The 22,916-nt window shown below is 33.3% G+C and overlaps 1 protein-coding gene across 1 annotated transcript in view; it reads right to left on the bottom strand.

Moving 5' to 3' along the window:
* SI (sucrase-isomaltase) overlaps positions 1 to 22,916 on the bottom strand; it is a 98,123-nt gene that overhangs the window by 6,104 nt on the left and 69,103 nt on the right. The window contains exons 35-44 of the mRNA XM_021702632.1: positions 18,380 to 18,467; positions 17,302 to 17,440; positions 11,690 to 11,823; positions 10,482 to 10,516; positions 10,281 to 10,397; positions 6,947 to 7,095; positions 5,053 to 5,137; positions 4,912 to 4,968; positions 4,176 to 4,300; positions 1,454 to 1,542 (exon numbers count right to left, since the gene is read on the bottom strand). Of these exons, the coding sequence (XP_021558307.1) occupies positions 1,454 to 1,542; positions 4,176 to 4,300; positions 4,912 to 4,968; positions 5,053 to 5,137; positions 6,947 to 7,095; positions 10,281 to 10,397; positions 10,482 to 10,516; positions 11,690 to 11,823; positions 17,302 to 17,440; positions 18,380 to 18,467 (1,018 nt within the window). The remainder of the gene's footprint in view (positions 1 to 1,453; positions 1,543 to 4,175; positions 4,301 to 4,911; positions 4,969 to 5,052; positions 5,138 to 6,946; positions 7,096 to 10,280; positions 10,398 to 10,481; positions 10,517 to 11,689; positions 11,824 to 17,301; positions 17,441 to 18,379; positions 18,468 to 22,916) is intronic.

Below are 22,916 nucleotides of genomic sequence, written 5' to 3'. Positions count from 1 at the left end.
TTGAAGTATGTTGTTACTTTCCAGTGATTAAAAAATAAAATCTCCCATGAAACTTTAATAGGGTAAAGATCATACCAAGTTATTTCATCTGTATCTTAGTTTAATAGGGAGAGCTGGAGAAAAAATTTCTAAGAGAAGCATTGTCTCCCTTGCTGTTCAAATGAATTAACTCAATTTATTGGATAGGTAAATTCAAAGGTTCCAAGACAAGGATGCAAATTATGCATAACTCAACTTTACAACCCTGGGAAACTGTGAGCAAATTCAAAGTACAGCCTGCTGGGCCCAGGTGAGAAAGGCTGCAAACTTTGTAGAACCCCAGTTAATGTGTTAACAAAGGTCAGGACTCTAAAAACATAGGATTTTAACTGATAGAGGTTGATTCTTCACCTTAAATCACAAAACACTGGGAAAAGGTTTTTGTTTTTTTTAAGAGTCTTGCTTTTTACCATATGATTCTTGTATCAACCTTCTGATATACTTTATTTACTAATAAATAGATTCCCGTTTCTTAGGGTTGCAAAATATTAACTATGATTTACCTAAAAAGATGAAAAATACATTTCTTGCCTAGTAATGAAAGATCTGTCTTCTGTGGATAATTTATTTAAATTGCACTGAACTGCCCCATGAGAACATCAGCTCCACACAGATGTTAGTTTTTATGTTAGTATTTATGTAGTTTTATTGTGTTAAGAGAATGTTCAGAACTCCCATCTAGTAGAGTGGCATTGTTAATGACAGTCAATAAACCTAATCCACAACTCGTGTTTACTTAACAACATAATAATCACCTGAAGGTGATACCTGGGCTTCTCCCCAAATTAATGGAAATTAAATGGTTCTCAGAATCTGCATCCTTAATAAACTACTCCAAGTGATTCTGATGGCAATGGTCAGCAAAGCACACACTGCTGCAAGCCTAGCAGTTCTGTCTGATCTTAAGAAACAGTCATGGAGTAAACATAGATCTAAGTTTAAATCCTTAAACTTTTCATGTAAAAAATATTGAATTTAAAAAACAAATAGGAATGAAGTACAGAGACCAAAGTTGAGTCTTGTTTCTAGGCTATCTCATATTTTAGAGGCACCCTTTATGCATTGCCACGTGCGCGTAGCATTTCAGCTCAGATGACCTCACACGTACTGAATGTCTGTCATGTGAATGGCACGGGCCACCTTCTGGGAGTAACAGATGATCAATATACATTCTCTGTCCATATACATCTCTTAGTTATTCCGACATTTACCATAGGGATTAACTACACTTAGGGTAAGAGGAAAGTCTTTGATGTTTTTAAGTTGATTTAGCTAATTATTCAGCTACTTCACCTTTGGATAATATTATTAGCCTTTCATTCAGCTTCCAATGTACTAAAGTAGATAACATAAAAGCAATGTGAGATAATATGTATGTCATCAATTACATTTATTTACTAAATGGGACACTTACCTATACTTTCTCCATCATCCCAAAACAGAGATCCCTGTGCCATCTGATTAGTATCTGCAGCAACAATGAGCTTCATGTAATTTTGTCGACTAAAAAAAAGAAATATAATTTTACCTATGTGTATAGAACAGCGTATGTATAGTTATGATATGGTATCCATATAAGTATCCAAAGGAAAACAAATAAGAATATCAACTAAGGAGAATACAAACTGTTTTAGACAAAGAAGGCCTTCCCTTAATAATGAGTTACTAGGAATGATATAAACCGTAAAATCCTTCATATTTAATAGAAAATATCATGCATGTCTTTTGATCTCAAGAGATCACCTACTTAACAGATCAAAAGGGGACTCATTTATAATAGTTAAAGCCATATTAAGTTTATTGATATATTTATTTATTATTCTCTCTGCTAATCCTGAAACTGACCATTAAACATGAAACTATATTAATAGCGTTTTTTATCTATTATAATTTAAGCCTTTTTCACATTTCCATACATAAATCACTGAGTTATCATTGGAAATTATCAATAAGAATGTGAAGAGTAGCCTGCAAGTTGTAATTTCTAACCTTAAAATGGGCAATACCTCCCAAGCTTTTGCCTACATAGGCCCATCTGTGAACTAATTATCAGCTTCCTTCCTCACTGTACGAGTGATTCGGTTTGACAGCCTCATATTGCTAAGGAAGGATTTCTCAGACAAATTATGCTTAGATATAATTGCCTTTTCCAGTCACAAATGTTGAAAGTTGTACTGCCATGGAAGTTCCCTAAAATATCCAGAACATCTGGAGTTCAAATCTCTATAGCAACTTGGTATTGTCCATGTAAAGATGTTATCATGTCTCAGCATGACTACATACATATATGTATATGTATGTATGCATTTCAGTTCATAGTTGCAGGGTAAAAGATAAGTATATCTTATTAGCAACATTAAAAATCTGGTTTAACCTACAATTTTCCAACATATTTAAAACTTAAGATTAAAAAGTGTTTCACAGTTTACATTCTACCCTATCTATATACCTAATCCTGATATCCTATTTACTTTGCCCCTCTACATACACACACACACACACACAGTGGCCTCTCTACTTGTCTCTTACAACAAAAGGATGCTTCAAGGCCCAATTTATAAATGGTCTCCTCCACGAAGCCCTCACTTCTCAAATATAATTATTTCTCTCCTCTTTAATTGATATCAGGGTAGAATATTGAAAGAAATGGATCTGGATTGTTCCAGGAGATAGAAAAAGTCCATTCATGCCAAATGGGGCTGTCAGCATGTAAATCACCAAATGAGTGGATATAGCATGAGAAGAAAAGAGGAACAGAGACTGAGTCCTCTAGAATCTGAATGTCTAAGCCAGGAACTTAGGCCACTCTGGTAAAAGGATTTACTCTTACATCAATCACAAAAAATCAGTGGACCCATGATCTCTGGTAGGTTGGGCATATTGCTGAATGAGAGGGAGAGAATACCAGGTAGGGGTCCTAGGGCAAAGAAGAGAAGGTCTTAGCCAGATCATCAGTTATGAATGGTAATGTGTAGAAAATATGAATTAATATGAATTATCTTTCATCTTTATATGGGACAAGACTACAAAAAACAGGTCTGGTTCTTCTGTGGACAGCAGTGGACTTGTAGTTTGAAGAAGCAGTGATATTGTCAATGGATACCTACATTTTCATAGACCAAAGTGAGTTGGGAAATACTTCACAGGACTGACAGAAGAAGGTAGAAAGGGGGAACAGAAAAGGTGGAAGGAAAGAGAAATCTTCTGAGCAATATTGGCTTAAAGTTTATAGAAAGGTTCATTTAAGAAATCATGTTTCAATGAAGTACATAATATTTCTTTCCACATGTCAGAGGCATCAAAAATGATGAGTACTTTGGTAAAGCAGCCACTCAAAATACAAGACATTCATTTATCAATATCTTTGCATATTTATACAGAAGACATGAAGTTTTAGTTGGTATTTTGATCTGGGGACCTTTCTTACTATTAGAAGGAATATCATGTTGGAAGACAATTTTTCGTGAGTCTCAAATATCTACATATCCTTGCATATGGGTGGGGAGAGGCAAAAGGAGAGGGAGAAAGAGAATCTCAAGCAGACTCTCTGTTGAGTGCAAAGCCCTATGTAGGGCTTGATCCCACGACCCTGAGATCATGACCCCAGCAGACATCAAGAGTTGGATGCCCAACTGACTGAGCCACCCAGGTGCCCCTGAACTATATTTTAATGGATGTTTTTAAAGCAAACAGTATTGGAAGATAGGGCAGTGTTTGTTTTTAAATTAATTTTAAAAATTTTTTATTGGCCCATATAATAAAGATAAGTCCCCTTGAAAGCAAAGAATGAACAGATTTACTTACAGCCCATTATAAAGGACTGAGTGCCTAAGCCTGGAGTTCCTTAGCTGACACAAACCTCCTACATTCGCAGCATCTGCCTAGGCCTAGTCCACTCCATGTCATCCCCATGGGACTTCAGGGACAAGGAAAACTGGAACAAACATGAAATTCAAGTCTCTTGTTATGCCATGAGTAAGAAAGACATTTGTCTCTTACCCAACATCCATGACACTGTGACAGACTAACTTGTTCATTTGGAAATAGGGTAAAATCTCAGACCCTTCCAGTTCTTGAGAATTCTAGCATGACGTACCTCAAAATTTAATCTGAGCTCTTGTAAGCACTTCACTTACCTGTAAAATGTGTTTTTATCAGGCTCTTGACATGGTAGGATGTAACCACCACGGACATGTAGGTTTATTGTATATAAAGGAGCATTAAATACATGAAATTCTCCTCTGACACCAATATCTTGGCCCTGGAAATGAGAAGGTTAGAAGGAAGAACATAAGCAGCAAGAAATGGAATCATCAGCAATATTGGTGTTTGATGTATCAAACAAAAATATTGGTATAAGTGTATCATAGACTTAATATAAAAATTAATAAAAACTCAAACACATATTCGGGAAAACATGTTACTTAAAGTATGCACTTAGTTCTTAGTTATTAATAGCTTTGAAAGTAATTCACCACTATTTGTTTTTGTGATGCTCTCATTCAGAAAATATGTGGGTTTTGAAAGGTCACAAAAGTTATTCCTGACTTGTCATATACATTATTCTTGGAAGGACTGTATTAGCTTTAATGATAATTTTGCATATTTGATACAGGACAATGACCTTCTTGTGTACAATGTGCACTCTCTATGTTTATTCAATAAAATAAATCAATGACTCCATAACGAACTATGGCAGAATAAATTAACTCTCTTTTACTGTGTGGTAATTTGATTCAGCTGTAATTAGCAAGAAATATCTTACTCTTTTTAAGTGTAAAGTAAACCAGATATGCCACCAATGAAAAGGTTAGGATCAAACTGTTACTCATATCCTTTTAGTCAATTCCCCAGAATTCCTTAACCACTTACCGTATGATAATCAAACCACCGGGCATCAGGGACATAGCCTTGTACAGTGTCAGCATACTGGAATTTAAAAATACAGTCATTAAAAACATATAGGCCAAGAAAAATAATATTTTGTGAACAAAAATATACGATAAGACTTACAGGTTCCAACACAGGAGTAACCATAAACGCTGGACCCCACAAGAACTGCTTGAATATATCCCAGGTTAGCTTGTCATTAAAGAACCTTGACAAAATATTTTCAAATAATTAAATCAAAGAACTTCATTTCTCCTGAATACCATAAAATAATTATTCAAATCACATTTTGCAGTATAGACTTTTGTGGACTGAAGTGAAAACCAAACTATAAACAAGTCAAAAACAATTCTATCACTTGGAATTTATGTTCAATAAGTAGTACAATACTTTATAAGTTAATGTAGACTATAACTAAACTTCCTGACAAAATACAGAGAATTTGTATAAGGCCAACTGAATGAGAAATCTTTGAAGAGAATTCACAGAGGTACAAATATTAACTTTGCCTAGTAGATCAACAAACTAGGAAGCAAAAATTATAAATACTCTGAAAGAGAATTGTGAGGCACGTGTGCTATAAGAATCTTGACTCAGCAATTTAAAAAGATTTTGCTTCCCAGAATCCATAATAAAAAAAAAAGAAAGAGCAAAAAGGGAAGAAAAAGAAAGAAGGGAAGAAATAGAAATGAGCCAAAAAATTAAAAAAAGATTTTGCTTATTTTATTTAAATTAGAACTCACTGAATAGTGCATTTAATGTATTTCTGAATTTCAGATACAAATGGAAACACCAAAATCTGTTCTCCATAGTTTGAGAATAGTCACTATTAAATGTCCACATTTTTTCTCTAATTGAAACAGAACTGCACATTTTTGTTTGTTTGTTCTTTTGTTTTTGTTTTATTTTTCTACAAACTGAGATTCGCCAAGGAGGACTGCTGAATTTACTGCTTCATGGACTTCCCATGGGAAAAAAAGGCCCAGATGTTCTCAAAAGGACAAGAGTCTGCAGAGTTAATAATAATATTTTTGGTTGGGGACTCAGTCCAGAGTTGATATTCTGACTCTTCTGGGAAGTTAATAGGGACAAGACAGAAGGGGAAACTCTGGAAATAAGAGAGGCAAGATATTAATAAAATTTTACCAGAAATAAAGAATGGATTATGGTACATAAATTAATAAAATAACTGGAGGATAATGTGAATTTAGGAAGACCTATTATTTTTTAAGACCCTATCATCAGAACAGATGGCATATTGATCAACCTATTATTTTTATCATTTTGCCTTACATATTATTATTTAATGTAGTAAATACATGCTGTGTATTTTTACTGATTTATCAATTGTGCAATCTAACAAATCACCTTACTCAATTACTCTGGTAATATAGAGTACACAGAAGTTAAGTTTGATTATTTCAAAGGTTTTGTTATTTTTGTTTGAATGTATTGTTGTTGTTGTTGTTGTTGTGACATCAACAGTAAGAATTAGCTTGTATTTGCTAAAATTTTAACTATGCTCCATAGAATAGAATTTTAAGATTTGATCATATATCAGTTTGAGTCTTAAGAAGTGAATCGAAAACAATTTTCTAAGGAAAATGTTAGAACTGTTCTAGGGTACTCTATAACACACCTCCAAGAAGAGGTGAGATGGTTTTCTTCAGTCAGGCACATATATATATGGTAGATTTACTTAACTGCTATAAACTTCAGTTAATCAAATCATTATATAGAGATAATATTACTTGCCTCCATTTTTAAAATATTCAATATAATAAGGTATGTAAATCTAAACACTGGGTATATAGTAATTATTTCTAAGACTTATTATTTTTCAATAACTGTTTCATTTTTAATATCATCTTGTTTATTAATATACGTTTATGTAAAATGTGTACCAAAATAGCAATGAAAACGTCTCCAATTTCAAATATCCTACACTATATGAGATTATTAAGTAAATTAAATGAAATCTATCTCTTTTTGGCAGAAAATAAGAATTTGCACTTACTCATGCAAAAGGGGTCGAATAACAGTGCCACCATGAGCATGAATTTCATGCATCTGTGTATAGAAATAGGGCAATAAGGTGTATCTAATATTTAGAATATTCCTTGACATTTCAGAAAAAGTTTCATTCCATGAAGCAGGATCTTGTCTCTGAAACAAAGCAGAATGAAATAATCATAAGCTCTTTTCCTTGTTTAAATCATAATTTTCAAATACATGTTTGGAAAATAAAAAGTACAAAATAGTATTCATTCACTGCCATGTTCTGTATACTTTCTTCACAAAAATCACAAAAATCTTATGCAATAATATTTCTAGCTCATATGATGGAGAGAGAGAGAACATAATATTTTAATAAGAAAAATGCAAATTACACTCAGCTTGATTTAGTTTAGATGAACATATGTAAAGAGCAGTTCACATTTGAATAGATGGTAAATACACTGCCAATCATGGTGATAATCAGTGTAGGGATGAAAAGACTGGAAAAGAACTGAAATGCTGAACAAAAGTAGATTGAAATAAACAGAGACATGCAGAGCCCATCGTGGTGCCCCCCACATTGTGTGTTCTCATGAGAAATGGATAAATTATGATATTAAAGAATTAAGATAGGAGAAAGAGAGGACCTAAGTAATGTTGGGTAAAAAAGAAGGACATGCCCTAGAATGCTCTGGAATATACACTCCAGGTAAAAATGAAAATTGACACTGGAAAGATTAAAGCCTTTTAAAAAATGTTGCGTGGCACCTGGGTGACAGTCGGTTAAGCATCCAACTCTTTTTTTTTTTTAAGATTTTATTTATTTATTTAATGACAGAGAGAGAGTGAGAGAGAGAGAGCACAAGTAGAGGGAGGGGCAGATGGAGAGGGAGAAACAGTCTCTCGGCTGAGCAGGGAGCCCTACGTGGGGCTCGACCCCAGGACCCCGGGATCAGAACCTGAGCCAAAGGCAGATTCATAACTGACTGAGCCACCCAGGCACCCCAACTCTTGATTTCAGTTCAAGTCATGACCTTAGGGTCAAGAGATGGAGCCTCACACCAGGCTTTGCGCTGAGCCTGGAACCTGCTTAAGATTCTCTCCCTCTCCCTTTACCCCTCTCCCCACTTGCATGGCTCTCTCTCTCACTCAAAAAAAAAAAAAAAAAAAAGTTGTTGTTGCGCTTACTGGTTAAAAAATAATAGGGAAGGTGATTAGTATTTTATATTTTAATTTGTACTAGGAAACAAACAGGCTGCCACATAACTCCAGGGAGCAATACTTTCAATGTTTTTTGTTGATAACAACAGGAATGATGATATTAACTATGCCATATCTATGCAGATGCCAACTTTTTTAGATTTAGGTAGTAAGAAAGCTTGAATGATGACTGTTATCACTGGTATATGTAACAATGTTAGAGTAGGCAAAACCTTGAAAGTAAAATGGTTCAAAAATTAGTAAGCTGTAACTGATCCTATTGTTACTACTTCCAAAGTCAAGTAAGAAGAAAGAAGTAAAAATCATATCTGTTGCTTACTGACTTCACTGACATTATTTCAGTTTTAACAATACAGGACTTAATTCTAAACCATATATCCCTAAATTCAATTATACTACCTCATAATTAAACTTAAGTTGAAGCTTCTGTACCAAAGATTTTTATTTAGAAATACTTCCTCAGTTTTTTCTGCTTCCATTTCATCTTCTCCAAAACTCCAGCCACCTTCCCATCATGGAGTCTTTCACTTACCCCCTCCACCTGAATTCTCTCCCATATCCTTATATTGGTTTTGGTTGCTGTGCCTCACTCAAGTCTCCATGCTTAAGTCATTTCATCCAAGATTACCTCCCTAAGTACTCCTCCTAAAACTGAGTCCCCATAAATCTCTATCACTTTAGCTTACACCATTTTCCCTCATACTCATTTATTTATACCTGACTATACATATATATATACATATATACATATACACATACACACACATAATTGCTTATTATTTCTATCTTGCCTATATTATATGAATCATGGGGCAGGGACTTTGTAAATACTAAATAGTAGACTCTTCATAAATACTTGTTGAATAAATCCTTGTGTAGGCTTTTATTGATTCATTCCACTCTTCCAATATTATAGCTTCCTAAATTGCATTACTGACAGCAAGTTTTCCTGTTAAAATATTCCTATTCCGTCAAGCTATGTTACTGCCCAACTTTCAAATTCTTCCAAAATGTGGTCCCATACTGCCTTCTATCCTTATATAGATCTTCATTTTTATTTTCATTTTCTAAAATAAATCCTTCCCTCTATTCTAACTAAAATTTCCCAGGAGGGACACAAAGATTTCATAGCACCTGATGAGCTCCACCACTCAGTTACTACTGCTAGAACCCATCCTTCAAAGACCAGCTCTGTCTGCAATTCTTCCATGAGGTGCATTCTGATAATTCATCTTTCCTCTGCACTTTACTAAAAGTATCACAAAATTTAGCACTTAGTTAGATATTTCCTCTAATTATTCATACGTTTCCATAATTTTTAATATTGTCACCTCTCTTTCTCAAAAATTTCTTTCAGACAATTTAGTAACATGGAGAGTTGAGCCACCACACAAGAATTAGCTCTCATAATTCCCTTTTCCTTTTTTTTCCTCAATTTCTCAACTCATTGTCTTAACATTTGCCTTTTAAATCTGCTCATTTTCATACACTGATACTAGTATTTCAAATGACTTTTCACTTCTAATTATTTAGTTTGAAGCTGATTTTTTTATTGTTCTATCTCTGCTGGAAGAAGTTCGGGAAGCAGCTCCCCCCTCCCCCCGGGTATTCCAAAATTATATAGAACAGCAGTAAGTATGTCAGCTAACCAAGTTCTAAATCCCAAAGTATAAAGTAACCCAAATCAGAAAATTCTCAAAGCAATGAGCTCAGATGTCCTCAGTAAATGTAAAGGTTCATTCAAAGTATGCATTGAAAATCAGCCTGGTAGGGTGAATTCTTTTTTTTTTTTTTTAATTTGCAATGATTTTTGTTTATTATTATGTTCAATTAGCCAACATATAGTACATCATTAGTTTTTGATGTAGTGTTCAGTGATTCATTAGTTGCGTATAAGACCCAGTGCTCATCACAACATGTGCCCTCCTTAATACCCATCACCCGGTTACCCTATCCTCCCACCCCCCTCCCTTCTATAACCCTCAGTTTGTTTCCCAGAGTGCAGAGTCACTCATGGTTTGTCTCCCTGTCTGATATCTTCCCATTCAGTTTTCGCAGAAGGTGAATTCTATTTAAAAACTTCTAAGGTTAGTAGGGCGAAAGGAATGAGAGTAGATGCAGTAACTACATACCCTAGTAAATGCAATGTTGTGATATCTTGAGTATGGATAAAATGCTCCAAGTTGCATCCAGCGGGCACAGAGCTCATATTCTGAATTGTTGAAGAAACCACAGATACCTGCTCCAGTCTAAAATATATTGTGATGTTTAATTTTAATCATTTGTTTCTTAATCTTTATAGTTATGCAGATAAAAGGAATAGAGCTACTTACGTATGAGATTCCAAAGAGACTAAATTCCATCATACCTTAAAAAAATCAGGAAAAAACTTAGAAAGCTACTATTTCATATATTTTGATATTTGATTTTTTTCTATTTATGAAGATGTCCTATTTCTAATAACCTAATCCAATGAAACATTTTTCAGATTATTAATATACCTTTCTATCATTTCCTCTTACAGCATTCAAGTTTTTTATGTTATAGTGTTAATGACATTTACAAAATGTCACTTTCAAGATGGTATATTTAGAGCACAAAACAGTTATAAATACATTATAGTATGAGAAAAAAGTGGTAGTATTTTCCTTGGTTTATTTTTTTTTAAATAAAAGGCTATCTATGTAATTATTTAACCATAGGTCTCATCATTTGGAAAAAAAATTATCCTTGTGAAATAAAATCATCTGAGATCACTTCAATAATATAGGACTCATGCGATATCCCAGCTCTCCTTTTAAAGTAATATTTCTAAACACTGATTGTTTTCCTAGAATCCTAATATAAACAATAAAGAATTTTTTTTAAAGATTTTATTTATTTATTTGACAGAGAGAGACACAGCGAGAGAGGGAACACAAGCAGGGGGAGTGGGAGAGGGAGAAGCAGGCTCCCCGCTGAGCAAGGAGCCTGACATGGGGCTCGATCCCAGGACCCTGGGATCATGACCTGAGCTGAAGGCAGACGCTCAACTGACTGAGCCACCCAGGCGCCCCAATAAAGAATTTTTAAAACTAGATCTGAAACTGAAAAGTATCCATTTCCCCTTTAAAATAATAATGTCTTATTTACTATTTACCCAACTATTGTCAAAAAACTCTTTAAAAATTTGGCTTGAAATGTTTCATTCCTTAGTATCTATGTGTATTCTTATTCCCTAGAATCTAGAATTTCTACCCATTTCTATTGTTAGCTCTAGATGTTATCTTTCCCAGTTCCTGCCCTTTCCCAGGGAACTGAGATCAAAAGGATGAAATTATTTTCTCAAAATAAACTAGTTAGATATCATTAGTTTCTATAAAGCATCCCAGATTCTACTTTCTAGCTCACTGTCTTTTCATCATGTTATTTGTCATAAAATATGATGCAAAAAAGCATGTTTCTGAAAAGGACTTATAAAGTATATGAACTAGTACCAGCAAAAGTGAATACCTAAGAGGAAACTTCACCAGAGTAACGATACAGATGGTGACTCACATACCAATGATCGATTTTTCCAAACTGTCCCATTGTGCATAGTTGTCTCCAAACCAATGTCCTCCCCATTGTCCACCACTAGGATATGTGGAACGAGAAATAACAATTCCTCTTTTGCCAGTTGTCTTCTGCAATGCACTAAGATAGATGGAAAGTTTTTACATGAGGTATTTTCAGATATTTCTACATACGAGCACCTCATTAAAAAGGTGTGGTGTGTGTGTCTGTGTGTGTGTGTTTATGGTGTTTTTGTGTTCTCTTACTACAACTAGCTCTTTATAAATGAGTCTTCTCTCATTATACTATAAAATTCTCACAAACATAAAGGACATGTATGTTTCTTCCCTTCCAACATTTACCAGACTGACATGCCTAAGTGGCCTTTGTTTATTTGTTCAATGAATACAAGTTAAGTCAACTACTGAAGTTATCAAATCAACTAACTAATCATATCTTGAGTTTTTTGAATGAACTCATTTTATTCTTACTTAACTGTGTTCTCTTGAATAAAGTTCTAGGCTCTAACTATTGACTGCTCTAATCCTTCTCAATTATAACTTGTCAACACTTAATCTCCATATTACTCTACAGAGAATCTTTGCTACAATACTCTCTATTTTAGAGAGTAGATTAAAGGGAGCAAGTTTTTTGGGTGTTAAAAATAAAACTAGTTGTTCTATTTCAAGCACAGAATCTATCCAAGGCTAGACATCAAGAGAATGAATTTTACAAATTACATCATTTTTTTTCTTTTGTCCCCTCCTCAGTCTTCAATGACTTATTATTCATTTTAAAACATATTCTAGTGCTAAAAATAATATAATAATGCATTATTTTATATTATCTGCATCTCTCTCTCTGTGATATCATAAGAGCATCTAAAGTAGAAAAATATCCCACTATTAATTGCAAGTAAAGTGTTTATATTATTTAAAATAAATTGCATATGAATAAGGACTACAGAACTATTCAGGAAAAAATACTTCAAATAATTAAGCAGACTTTAAAATCATTTTGGATGACAGTGTTTGTACTGATTTCTTTTTATATAGGTTTCTTCAGTAAGACCTTGAGATTCCTGAAGTTAATGTCTTAATCTTCTTTGTATTTTTTGCACCTAATACAGTGTTTGGCATATACTAGTAGCTCAATAGATTTTTGAATTAATGAATATTTCAAATCAAAATTACAGGAAACTGGAAGTATTTTCAATGGACATAAGATGACAAATTGAACCATCTGTTAATAATAAAGACCATATTGTACTTGCTAACTTAAAATTTTCTACTTGCATGTATACCCATCTTTAAAAAGAAAACATAAAAAAACTATTTTCATTGCTTCATTTTCTAGAATAAATATAAAGTGTATAGTCTATTTAGGAACATTAACGTATTTAACATACCTCAGATATATTTGCTGACATTTAACAAGAAATGAATGATTATTTATATAGAGAATAAAAAAACTGATGATCAATCTAAAAATATATGTGAAAATGTACATTCTAAGTTGAGTTAATTTGCAAACAAAATTGATTTTATTTAACTAATACAAAAAGTATTTATAAAGATAGAGCTGTTCCAAATTCTTAATGTGTTCACATTTGAGAAATATATATTCTTTTTTTTTAAATTTTATTTATTTGACAGTGTGAGAGAGAGAAAGAGAGAGTATGAGACGAGCAGGGGAAGTGGCAGGGCAGAGAGCTGAGCAGAGAGCCTGACAGGGGGCTCTATCCCAGGACCCTGGGATCATGACCTGAGCCAAAGGCAGACGCTTAACCGACTGAGACACCCAGGCGCCCCCAAGAAATATATATTCTTAAAGAATTTCTTTTTTTTTCTGCTGTATGTAAACATTTTTTGCTGAGGCTTTAAATCAATAACTGAACATATGCTTTGTTAGATTTCTGATTGAGAAGAATTCTGTGTTAAATATTTTCACAATAATTTTCTCTTAAGGACTTCTTGCATTAGAAGAATCTCCTCTGTAACCGTTCACAGAGTATTTAGAGAATGAAACTTTTGAGAAATCACTTGCTGACACTAAAAATATAATTTAAAAATCCCATCACTATAAATATTTTCCAAACATTTTCAACATGTTCCAACTTTACAAATGGTTTAGTCATAATGAATATAGCTTAATTTTAAGAAACACTTTTCACCTGTAGGACAGCTTTGCACTCTGTTACCAGTTGATTTTGGAAAATCTAATTTATAGAAAGGATTGTAATGCTGTTATGGAAGTATTTTTATTGTGTGTTTATAGTTGCCTACATTAGCATTTTTGAAAAGAATTTTAAAACTTCTAAAAATACCTTAAATTATTGGGAAAAATCTATAGGAATATCTAAGAAATAGATATTTTTTATTCCATTCTAAATTATGATTACAAAAATCTGGGGCATTTACTTAAAAATTACATATTTAACACCAAAGGGAGAATTTCCAAAGGGAGTCAAAGACTTTGATTTTTCTACATTCTCTCTAATGAAAAATATGTAATAATCTTTAAAGTCACTCAGGAATTGTTGAAGTTGAAAATATGGAATATATAGTTATATAATCCTTGAATACTTGTCTGAAATTTGAACGCACAATTTGAGGTAGTTTTAAGTGTATTTATTCCTACTTTTGAAGCATAGGCTTTGTTTTAGTTCAACATTGAATTTTAAATAAGAGAAAGAAATCCACTGAAGACTGAAAGTTTTTGTATGGGATTTACATATGAAACTTCATTGCCACTGGTATCCAAGGTCCTTCCTCTAAAACTGCAGTTTCTCAAGCTGATTATTTATCTCCTGTTTCTGAGCCCACTCATTGTATTCTTTCCTTGGTTTTTCTTGTTTGTGACATATTTAATGAAAAGAACAGTAGCAAGAACTAGTTGCATGTCAAATCTGCACCAGTTTGGAAAGACAAAAGCTGCGTCAAAAAAAAAAGGAACAATAAAATACTACAGTCTGGATAGCTTGAAGAAAAAAAATTTGTTTTTAATCCTTTCACTTTTCTCCAATGATAAATAAAAAGTACTTAGTATCCATCTTTTGCTTAAATGTAAATGTTATTTATTTATGTGTCCTTTTACATTTGTCAAGGTTTTTAAAAATATAGACTATATTTAATCTCTAAAATTTCTGAAGGAAAATTCAACATTTTTTTCTAAAATAACTGAAAAAATTAAATATCAAGAAAATATCTAAAACATGAAAATTCTAGGGTTATGTGTAAATTGAGCTATTTAACTCAACATTTAAAATTTACTAATTTGTTTAATTTAAATAACAAATGTGGTTGAAACTTTTACTGAAGGGGCGCCTGGGTGGCTCAGTTGGTTAGGCGACTGCCTTCGGCTCAGGTCATGATCCTGGAGTCCCGGGATCGAGTACCGCATTGGGCTCCCTGCTCGGCGGGGAGTCTGCTTCTCCCTCTGACCCTCCTCCCTCTCATGCTCTCTGTCTCTCATTCTCTCTCTCGCAAATAAATAAAATCTAAAAAAAAAAAAAAAAGAAAAAAAGAAACTTTTACTGAAAATTTTATGAATAGGAGCAAAATTAACACTATTAAAGAAATGTATTATGACTTTAAATTTAAAAATGTTCTTTGAAAGATTGATCTCTTCCTCATAATGTTTGTTATTTAAGAGTAAAATGTATTTTAAATATCCCTAAATTTCCCTAAATATCTTTGTATATCAACTATTTAGAAATTTACCTACATTTCCTTAAATTTACTAAGCATCCCACAGTGTGCTAGGATTCGTGAAATGTGTTCCAGAAGTTCAATTTACTACCTCAGAGAAGAATTTTTTTTTCAATTTCTCTTAAACTACATAGTTTCATCTCAAAATGCACAAGTTTTGCCAACAAGATTATCAATCAATTTTCAGTATTTTTGTTCTTCTTAATATCTATATTTTTATGATAAAATGAGGTTAGCTGAGGATAAAAAGTGAGGATAATTGCGCTCCAAATTATATTCCAGTGGGGTAAATTTAAAGAAACATTTGTCCCAATAAAAAAAATATTGTTGAAGATCAATTTGTTTACTCTTAAAAATGGTATTTCCTAGTCTTTCTACATGATTTTAGTGTCCTACATTTAAATTTGGGGAACAAATCTGTGGTCATTCATTCATGTGATAATATCTTAAATAATTCACCTCTTCTAGGTTGAAAAAGTTTGGTTCTAAGATAAGGATGTTTCACTAACTGAGGAGATATTACCCATACCCTTTACTCCAAAATGCTTTTCATTCTTTTACCAACTTCAGTCATATATTAGAGTTGTGGTTTTCAACCCTACATGCTCACTGGAGTCACTTGGGAAATTTTTTAAAATTCAGGTCTTAGGTATAGTACAGACCAATTAAATCCAATTTTTTTTTTTAATCTCCAGGTGATTATACTGTGTAGTTAAGAGCCAGTGACCTAGGGGCACCTGGGTGGCTCAGTTGGTTAAGCGTCTGCCTTTGGCTCAGGTCATGATCCCAGGGTCCTGGGATTGAGCCCCGCATCGGGCTCCCTGCTCAGCGGGAAGCCTGCTTCTCCCTCTCCCACTCCTGCTGCTTGTGTTCCCTCTCTTGCTTGTGTTTTTCTCCCTGTCAAATAAGTAAATAAAGTATTAAAAAACAACAACAACAAAGAACTAGTGACCTAAAGCTGCATTGTGTGATATGGTGAACACTAGCCACATGGGACTATTTAATTTAAATTTAAATTTATTACAATTAAATAAAATTTAAAATTCTGTTTCTGGGGATGCCTGGGTGACTCAGTTAAGTGTCCAACTCTTGACTTCAGCTCAGGTCATAATCTCAGGGTCATGAGATCAAGCCCCATGTCAGGCTTCACACTCAGCAGAATGTCTGCTTGAGATTCTCTCTCTTGCACTCTCTCTTTCTCTCTCAATTATATAAATACATAAAATCTTAAAAAATAAAATAAAATAAAACTCCATTTATGAGTCACACTAGCCATATTGTTCAATAGCCTTATATGGATAGTAGATACCATATTGGACAGCCTAAGAATTATAAAACATTTCTATCATTACAGAAAGTCTTATTGGACAGTGCTAATAAAGACTTGATATTCAAAGAATAGTTTGTGTTCCATCATCACTGGCCTCGCATAAAAGTTTTTTTATTGTGGACATTAAATCAAGTTCACTTACACATATTGTAACTTGGTTATAATAGATTTAAATAACAGATTTAACCAAACTTTAATGCCTTAATTAATTACATCAATTATATATTATTTACTCATTTATTCATCCACGACTATTTATTGAACACCTATTATTTATTAATCACTGTGCTTTTATGAGCTATTGCGGAACAAAATAACATTGTTCAGAATTGCTTTTGGAATGGGATGAAAATTTAAAACAATGATAAATAATACACATGAAGAGAGAGGAAGAGAAAGAGAGAGAGAGAAACACAATAATTCTAAGTGCCATAAAGGACCAAGTAAGTTACAACATTGGGAAGGAAAGTGCTACCAGATAAGGTCAGCAGGGAAGAAATCTTGAAGTAGGTAAAACATTAAATCTAATATCTAAAAGATAATGAAGAGTCAAAAAGAATAATTATGAACATTGCTTACTCGTAACTAGGTTTCATTTGTGACCATCCATATAGATTGTGAACATTGTAATGCAAAACAGGTGATCCATCACTAAGAATCTGCTCCGTTTCCATACACATAGTTCTGAAATGTAATCCATTAGTTCTTTTTGTGAGTTCTGGGAAGAGGCAATGGAAAAATATTAATATATTATAAAGTACCCTGTATCCAAATGTATAAATCATAACTATAAATTCTTTTGGCAAAATCATTAATCATTGTTTTAAAATAATATTGATTTTTTAACCATTTGTACACTTTGTCTCTGCTAATTACAAATGAAAAAAAAATCTGCAAGTGTAACTGACTGTAGTTACAATTGTGACTGAAAACTATATGGAAATTTTACTGTACTCAGCAACGAAAATGTTACCAATTAACATGAATTAATAAAAACCTGAAATAAAAAGGGTACTCCTAAATGTCTACTATATTTTGAGCACTCAGATGTGACATACTGATTAAATAGACTTTTATTAAAAATCCACTTGGTAACATAAAGCCCTGGGGATAAGAACTGGGCAAATGCTATAACAACACTTATTTTTTTATCCACTTTTTCTCAGCTAAAGATGCATTTTTTTCAGAGCTTTGCCATCACTTTAGATGTCAACAGTTTATGAACATAAGAGTAGGAGGATGAGTGCTGAGTGACTAGACCCCTTTTTCTTGAGTCAGGAATGACCAAAGAAGTGCTATCCGTATTCTTTCATTTTTTTCCTAATGAAGAAAAATTTAAAAAGAAAACTTCATAAAAGTTTTTTTTTTAATCTTAAGAATTATTGAGAATTTTCAAATCTGGGGAGATTCTCAAGAAAGTCAAAAGTAACAATTTTAAGCATGTTTAGTTAGGAATGTGTTCATATAAATACAACATATTTCTTGATTTTTCTTCTCAAAATAATGTTAAATAGTATTGCTAATGGGTTGAGTTATGGTTCAATGTGTAGATGGGTAGTGGGAATTAGGAATGTGAAACTTATTCCCTACATCATAAGGTGTATAAACCTTATTAATAAATACCGATAACATCAAAGGTGTAGCAACAATATTGTACCTGGGAAATAAGGCGGATAATTTAACTCTGTATTTCTGCATTTATTACCAACTGTTCCATGCACAAAACTTGATGGTTCATTCATGTCCTTAAAAAAAGAGAGAAAAGTGAACAAAAAGCCTTTAGAAGATATATTCTCAAAGGAACTAATTCAGAGAGCCAATAAATTAAAGCAGCATATTTGAGCACATTCACTATTCTAAAGAGCAAAAATATAAGGCATCTCAATACTAAAGATTTAATTTATCTGTGTTTCTTTTTTACATTTCATGACTCCTTTTGAAAAACATAAAGTGTCCTGTTTTTTCTATAGATAAAATATAAATAAAAAAGTGAATTTTCTATGTTTTCTAAACATAAATTTAAATTATAATGGTGTATATTCTCCCATGTCTTTCTCTCCATTCCTGCCCCAGAGCCTTCAATCAATTGCTTTTTTACAAAAGCAATTATATGTGGTTTTTAAAACCACAAAATATAGTTTATACATAGAGAAAACTTTTTATTTCTTTATTTTTTTTACTTTTATTTTTTAAGTGTAGAATTTAGTGATTCATAACTTACATACAACACCCAGTGCTCATCACAAGTGCCCTCCTTAATACCCATCATCCATTTAAACCATCCCTCTACCCACCTCCCCTAGAGCAACCCTCAGTTTGTTCTCTATAGTTAAGAGTGTTATGGTTAGCCTCTCTCTTTTTTCCCATATGTTCAACTGTTACAGTTCTTAAATTTCACATATGAGTGAAATCATATGGTATTTGTCTTTCTCTGACTGCCTTATTTCACTTAGCATAATAGTCTCTAGCTGCACCCATGTTGTTGCCAATGGCAAGATTTTGTTCTTGTTTGTGGCTGAGTAAATACACACACACACACACACACACACCACTTCTTTATCCATTCATCAGTCAATGCACATTTGGGCTCTTCCATAATTTGGCTATTGTTGATAATGTTGCTAGAAACATTGGGGTGCATGTATCCCTTTGAATCAGTATTTTTGCATCCTTCAGGTAAATACTTAGTAGTGCAATTGCTGAGTTGTAGGGTAGGTCTATTTTTAACTTTTTGAGGACTCTCATACTGTTTTTCAGAGTGGCCGCACCAGTTTGCATTCCCACCATCAGTGTAAGACAGTTCCCCTTTTTCTGCATCCTCACCAACACCTGTTGTTTCCTGTGTTGTTAATTTTAGACATTCTGACAGGTGTGAGGTGATAACTTATTGTAGTTTTGATTTGTATTTCCCTAATGATGAGTAATGTTGAGCATCTTTTCATGTGTCTGTTAGCCATTTGTCTGTCTCCTTCGGAAAAATGTCTGTTTGTGTCTTCTGTCCATTTCTCAACTGGGTTATTTGTTTTTTGGATGTTTAGTTTGATAAGCTCTTTATAGATTTTGGATACTAGCCCTTTATCTGATAAGACATTTGCAAATATCTTCTCCCATTCCATAGGCTGACTTTTAGTTTTGTTGATTGTTTCCTTTGCTGTTTAGATGCTTTTTATCTTGATGAAATCCCAATAGTTCATTTTTGCTCTTGCTTCCCTTGCTTCCGGAGACATATCTAGTAAAAAGTTGCTACAGCCGAAGTCAAAGAGGTTACTACCTGTGTTTTCCTCTAGGATTTTGATGGTTTCCTGTCTCACATTTAGGTCTTTCATCCATTTTGAATTTATTTTTGTATATGGTGTAAGGAAGTGGTCCAGTTTCATTCTTCTACATTTTGTTATCCAGTTTTCACAGTATCATTTGTTGAAGACAGTGTCTTTTTTCCATTGGATATTCTTTCCTGCTTTGTCGAAGATTAGTTGGCCATAGAGTTGTGGGTCCATTTCTGGGTTTTCTTCCGTTTTACTGATCTATGTGTCTGTTTTTGTGCCAGTACCATACTGTCTTGATGACTACAGCTTTGTAATAGAGCTTGAAGTCTGGAATAGTGATGCCACCAGTTTTGGCTTTCTTTTTCAACATTCTTCTGGCTATTCGAGGTATTTTCTGGTTCCATACAAATTTTAGGATTGTTTGTTCCAGCTCTGTGGAAAATGTTGGTGGTATATTGACAGGGACTGCATTAAAAGTGTAGATTGCTTTGGGAAGTATAAACATTTTAACATTTGTTCTTTCAATCCATGAGCATGGAATGTTTTTTCCATTTCTTTGTGTCCTCTTCAATTTCTTTCATAAGTGTTCTACAGTTTTCAGAGTACAGATCTTTTATCTCTTTGGTTAGGTTTATTCCTAGGTATCTTATAGTTTTTGGTGCAATTGTAAATGGGATAGGTTCCTTGATTTCTCTTTCTGTTGCTTCATTATTGGTGCACAGAAATGCAACAGATTTCTGTACATTGATTTTGTATCCTGGGACTTTACTGAATTCATGTATGAGTTTTAGTAATTTTTTTGACAGAGTCTTTCAGGTTTTCTACATAGGGTATCATGTCATCTGCAAAGGGTAAAAGTTTGACTTCCTCTTTGCCAGTTGGATGCCATTTATTTCTTTTTTGTTACCTTACTGCTGAGACCAAGACTTCCAGTATTATGTTAAATAACAGTGGTGAGAGTGGATATCACTGTCTTGTTCCTGACCTTAGAGGAAAAGCTCTCAGTTTTTGTCCATTGAGGATGTTATTGGCTATGGGTTTTTCTTATACAGTCTTTATGATGTTGAGGTATGTTCCCTCTGTCCCTACTTTGTTGAGGGTTTTTATCAAGAATGGATGTTATACTTTGTCAATGCTTTTTCTGCATCTATTGGGAGGATCATATGGTTCTTATCCTTTCTTTTATTAATGTGGTGTATCACATTGATTGATTTATGAATACTGAACCACCCTGACAACCCAGGAATAAATTCCATGTGATCATGGTGAATGATTCTTTTAATGTACTATTGGATTCAATTTACTAATATTTTGTTGAGAATTTTTGCATCCATGTTCATTAGGGATATTGGCTCATAATTTTCCTTTTTGGTGGAGGCCTTGTCTGGTTTTGCAGTCAAGGTAATCCTGGCCTCATAGAATTAGTTTGGAAGTTTTTTTTTTCCATTTCTATTTTTTTTGGAACAGCTTCAGAAGAATAGGTATTCTTCTTTAAATGTTTGGTAAAATTCTCCTGAGTAGCCATCTGACACTGGACTCTTGTTAATTGGGAGATTTTTAATTACTGACTCAATTTCTTTGTTGGTTATCAGTCTGTTTAAGTCTTCTATTTCTTCCTGTTTCAGTTTTGTTAGTTTATATGTTTCTAGGAATTTATCCATTTCTTCCCAATTGTCCAATTTGTTGACATATAATTTCTCATACTATTCTCTTATAATTGTTTGTATTTCTGTGGTGTTATTCTGTGGGTTGTTGTTTCTCCTCTCTCATTTGTGATTTTATTTATTTGGGTCCTTTGTCTTTTCTTTTTAATAAGTCTGGTTTACAATTTTATTATTTTTTTTCAAAGAACCAGCTCCTGGTTTCATTGATCTCTTCTTCTGTGGGTTTTTTGTTTGTTTGTTTGTTTGTATATTATTTATTTCTGCTCTAATATTTATTATTTCCCTTCTTCTGTTGGCTTTAGGCTTCATTTGTTGTTTTTTTCTAGCTCCTGTAGGTGTAGGGTTAGGTTGTATATTTGAGACTTTTCTTGCTTCTTGTAGGTAGGCCTGTATTGCTATATACTTCCCTTTTATGACCACTTTTGCTTCATCCCAAAGGTTTTGGACAATCATCTTTTCATTTTCATTTATTTCCATGTATTTTTTTTTTATTTCTTCTTTAATTTCCTAGTTGACTCATTCATTATTTAGCAAGATATTCTTTATCCTCCCTGTATTTGTGGTCTTCCCAATTTTTTTTCTTGTGGTTGACTTCAAGTTTCATAGTGTTGTGGTCTGAAAATATGCACTGTATGATCTCAATCTTTTTGTACTTGTTGAGGCCTGCTTTGTGACCTAATATGTGACCTATTCTAGAGAATATCCCATGTGCACTTGAAAAGAATGTGTGTTCTGCTGCTTTAGGATAATATGTTCTGAATATATCTGTTACATCCATCTGGTCCAGTGTGTCATTCAAAGACCTTGTTTCCTTGTTGATCTTCCTCTTAGATGATCTGCCCATTGCTGTAAGTGGGGTGTTAAAGTCCCTTACTATCATTGTATTATCAATGAGTTCCTTTATGTTTGTTATTAATTGTTTTATATATCTGGGTGCTCCCAACTTGGGGCTATAAATGATTTATAGTTGTTAGATCATCTTGTTGGATAAACCACTTTATTATAATATAATGCCGCACTTCATCTCTTCTTACAGTCTTTGATTTAAAATCTAGTTTGTCTGACATATGTATGGCTACTCTGGCTTTCTTTTGATGTCCATTTCATGGTCAGTGTTTCTCCATCCCCTCACTTTCAATCTGCAGGTGTCTTTAGTTCAAAAATGAGTCTCTTGCAGCTAGCATATAGATAGGCCTTGTTTTTATTCATTTTGACATCCTTATATCTTTTGATTGGAACATTTAGTCCATTTACAGTCAGAGTA

Source organism: Neomonachus schauinslandi, chromosome 1, assembly GCF_002201575.2.
Source record: "Neomonachus schauinslandi chromosome 1, ASM220157v2, whole genome shotgun sequence".
Lineage (NCBI taxonomy): Eukaryota > Metazoa > Chordata > Mammalia > Carnivora > Phocidae > Neomonachus > Neomonachus schauinslandi.
This window is presented reverse-complemented; position numbering and strand designations above follow the sequence as displayed.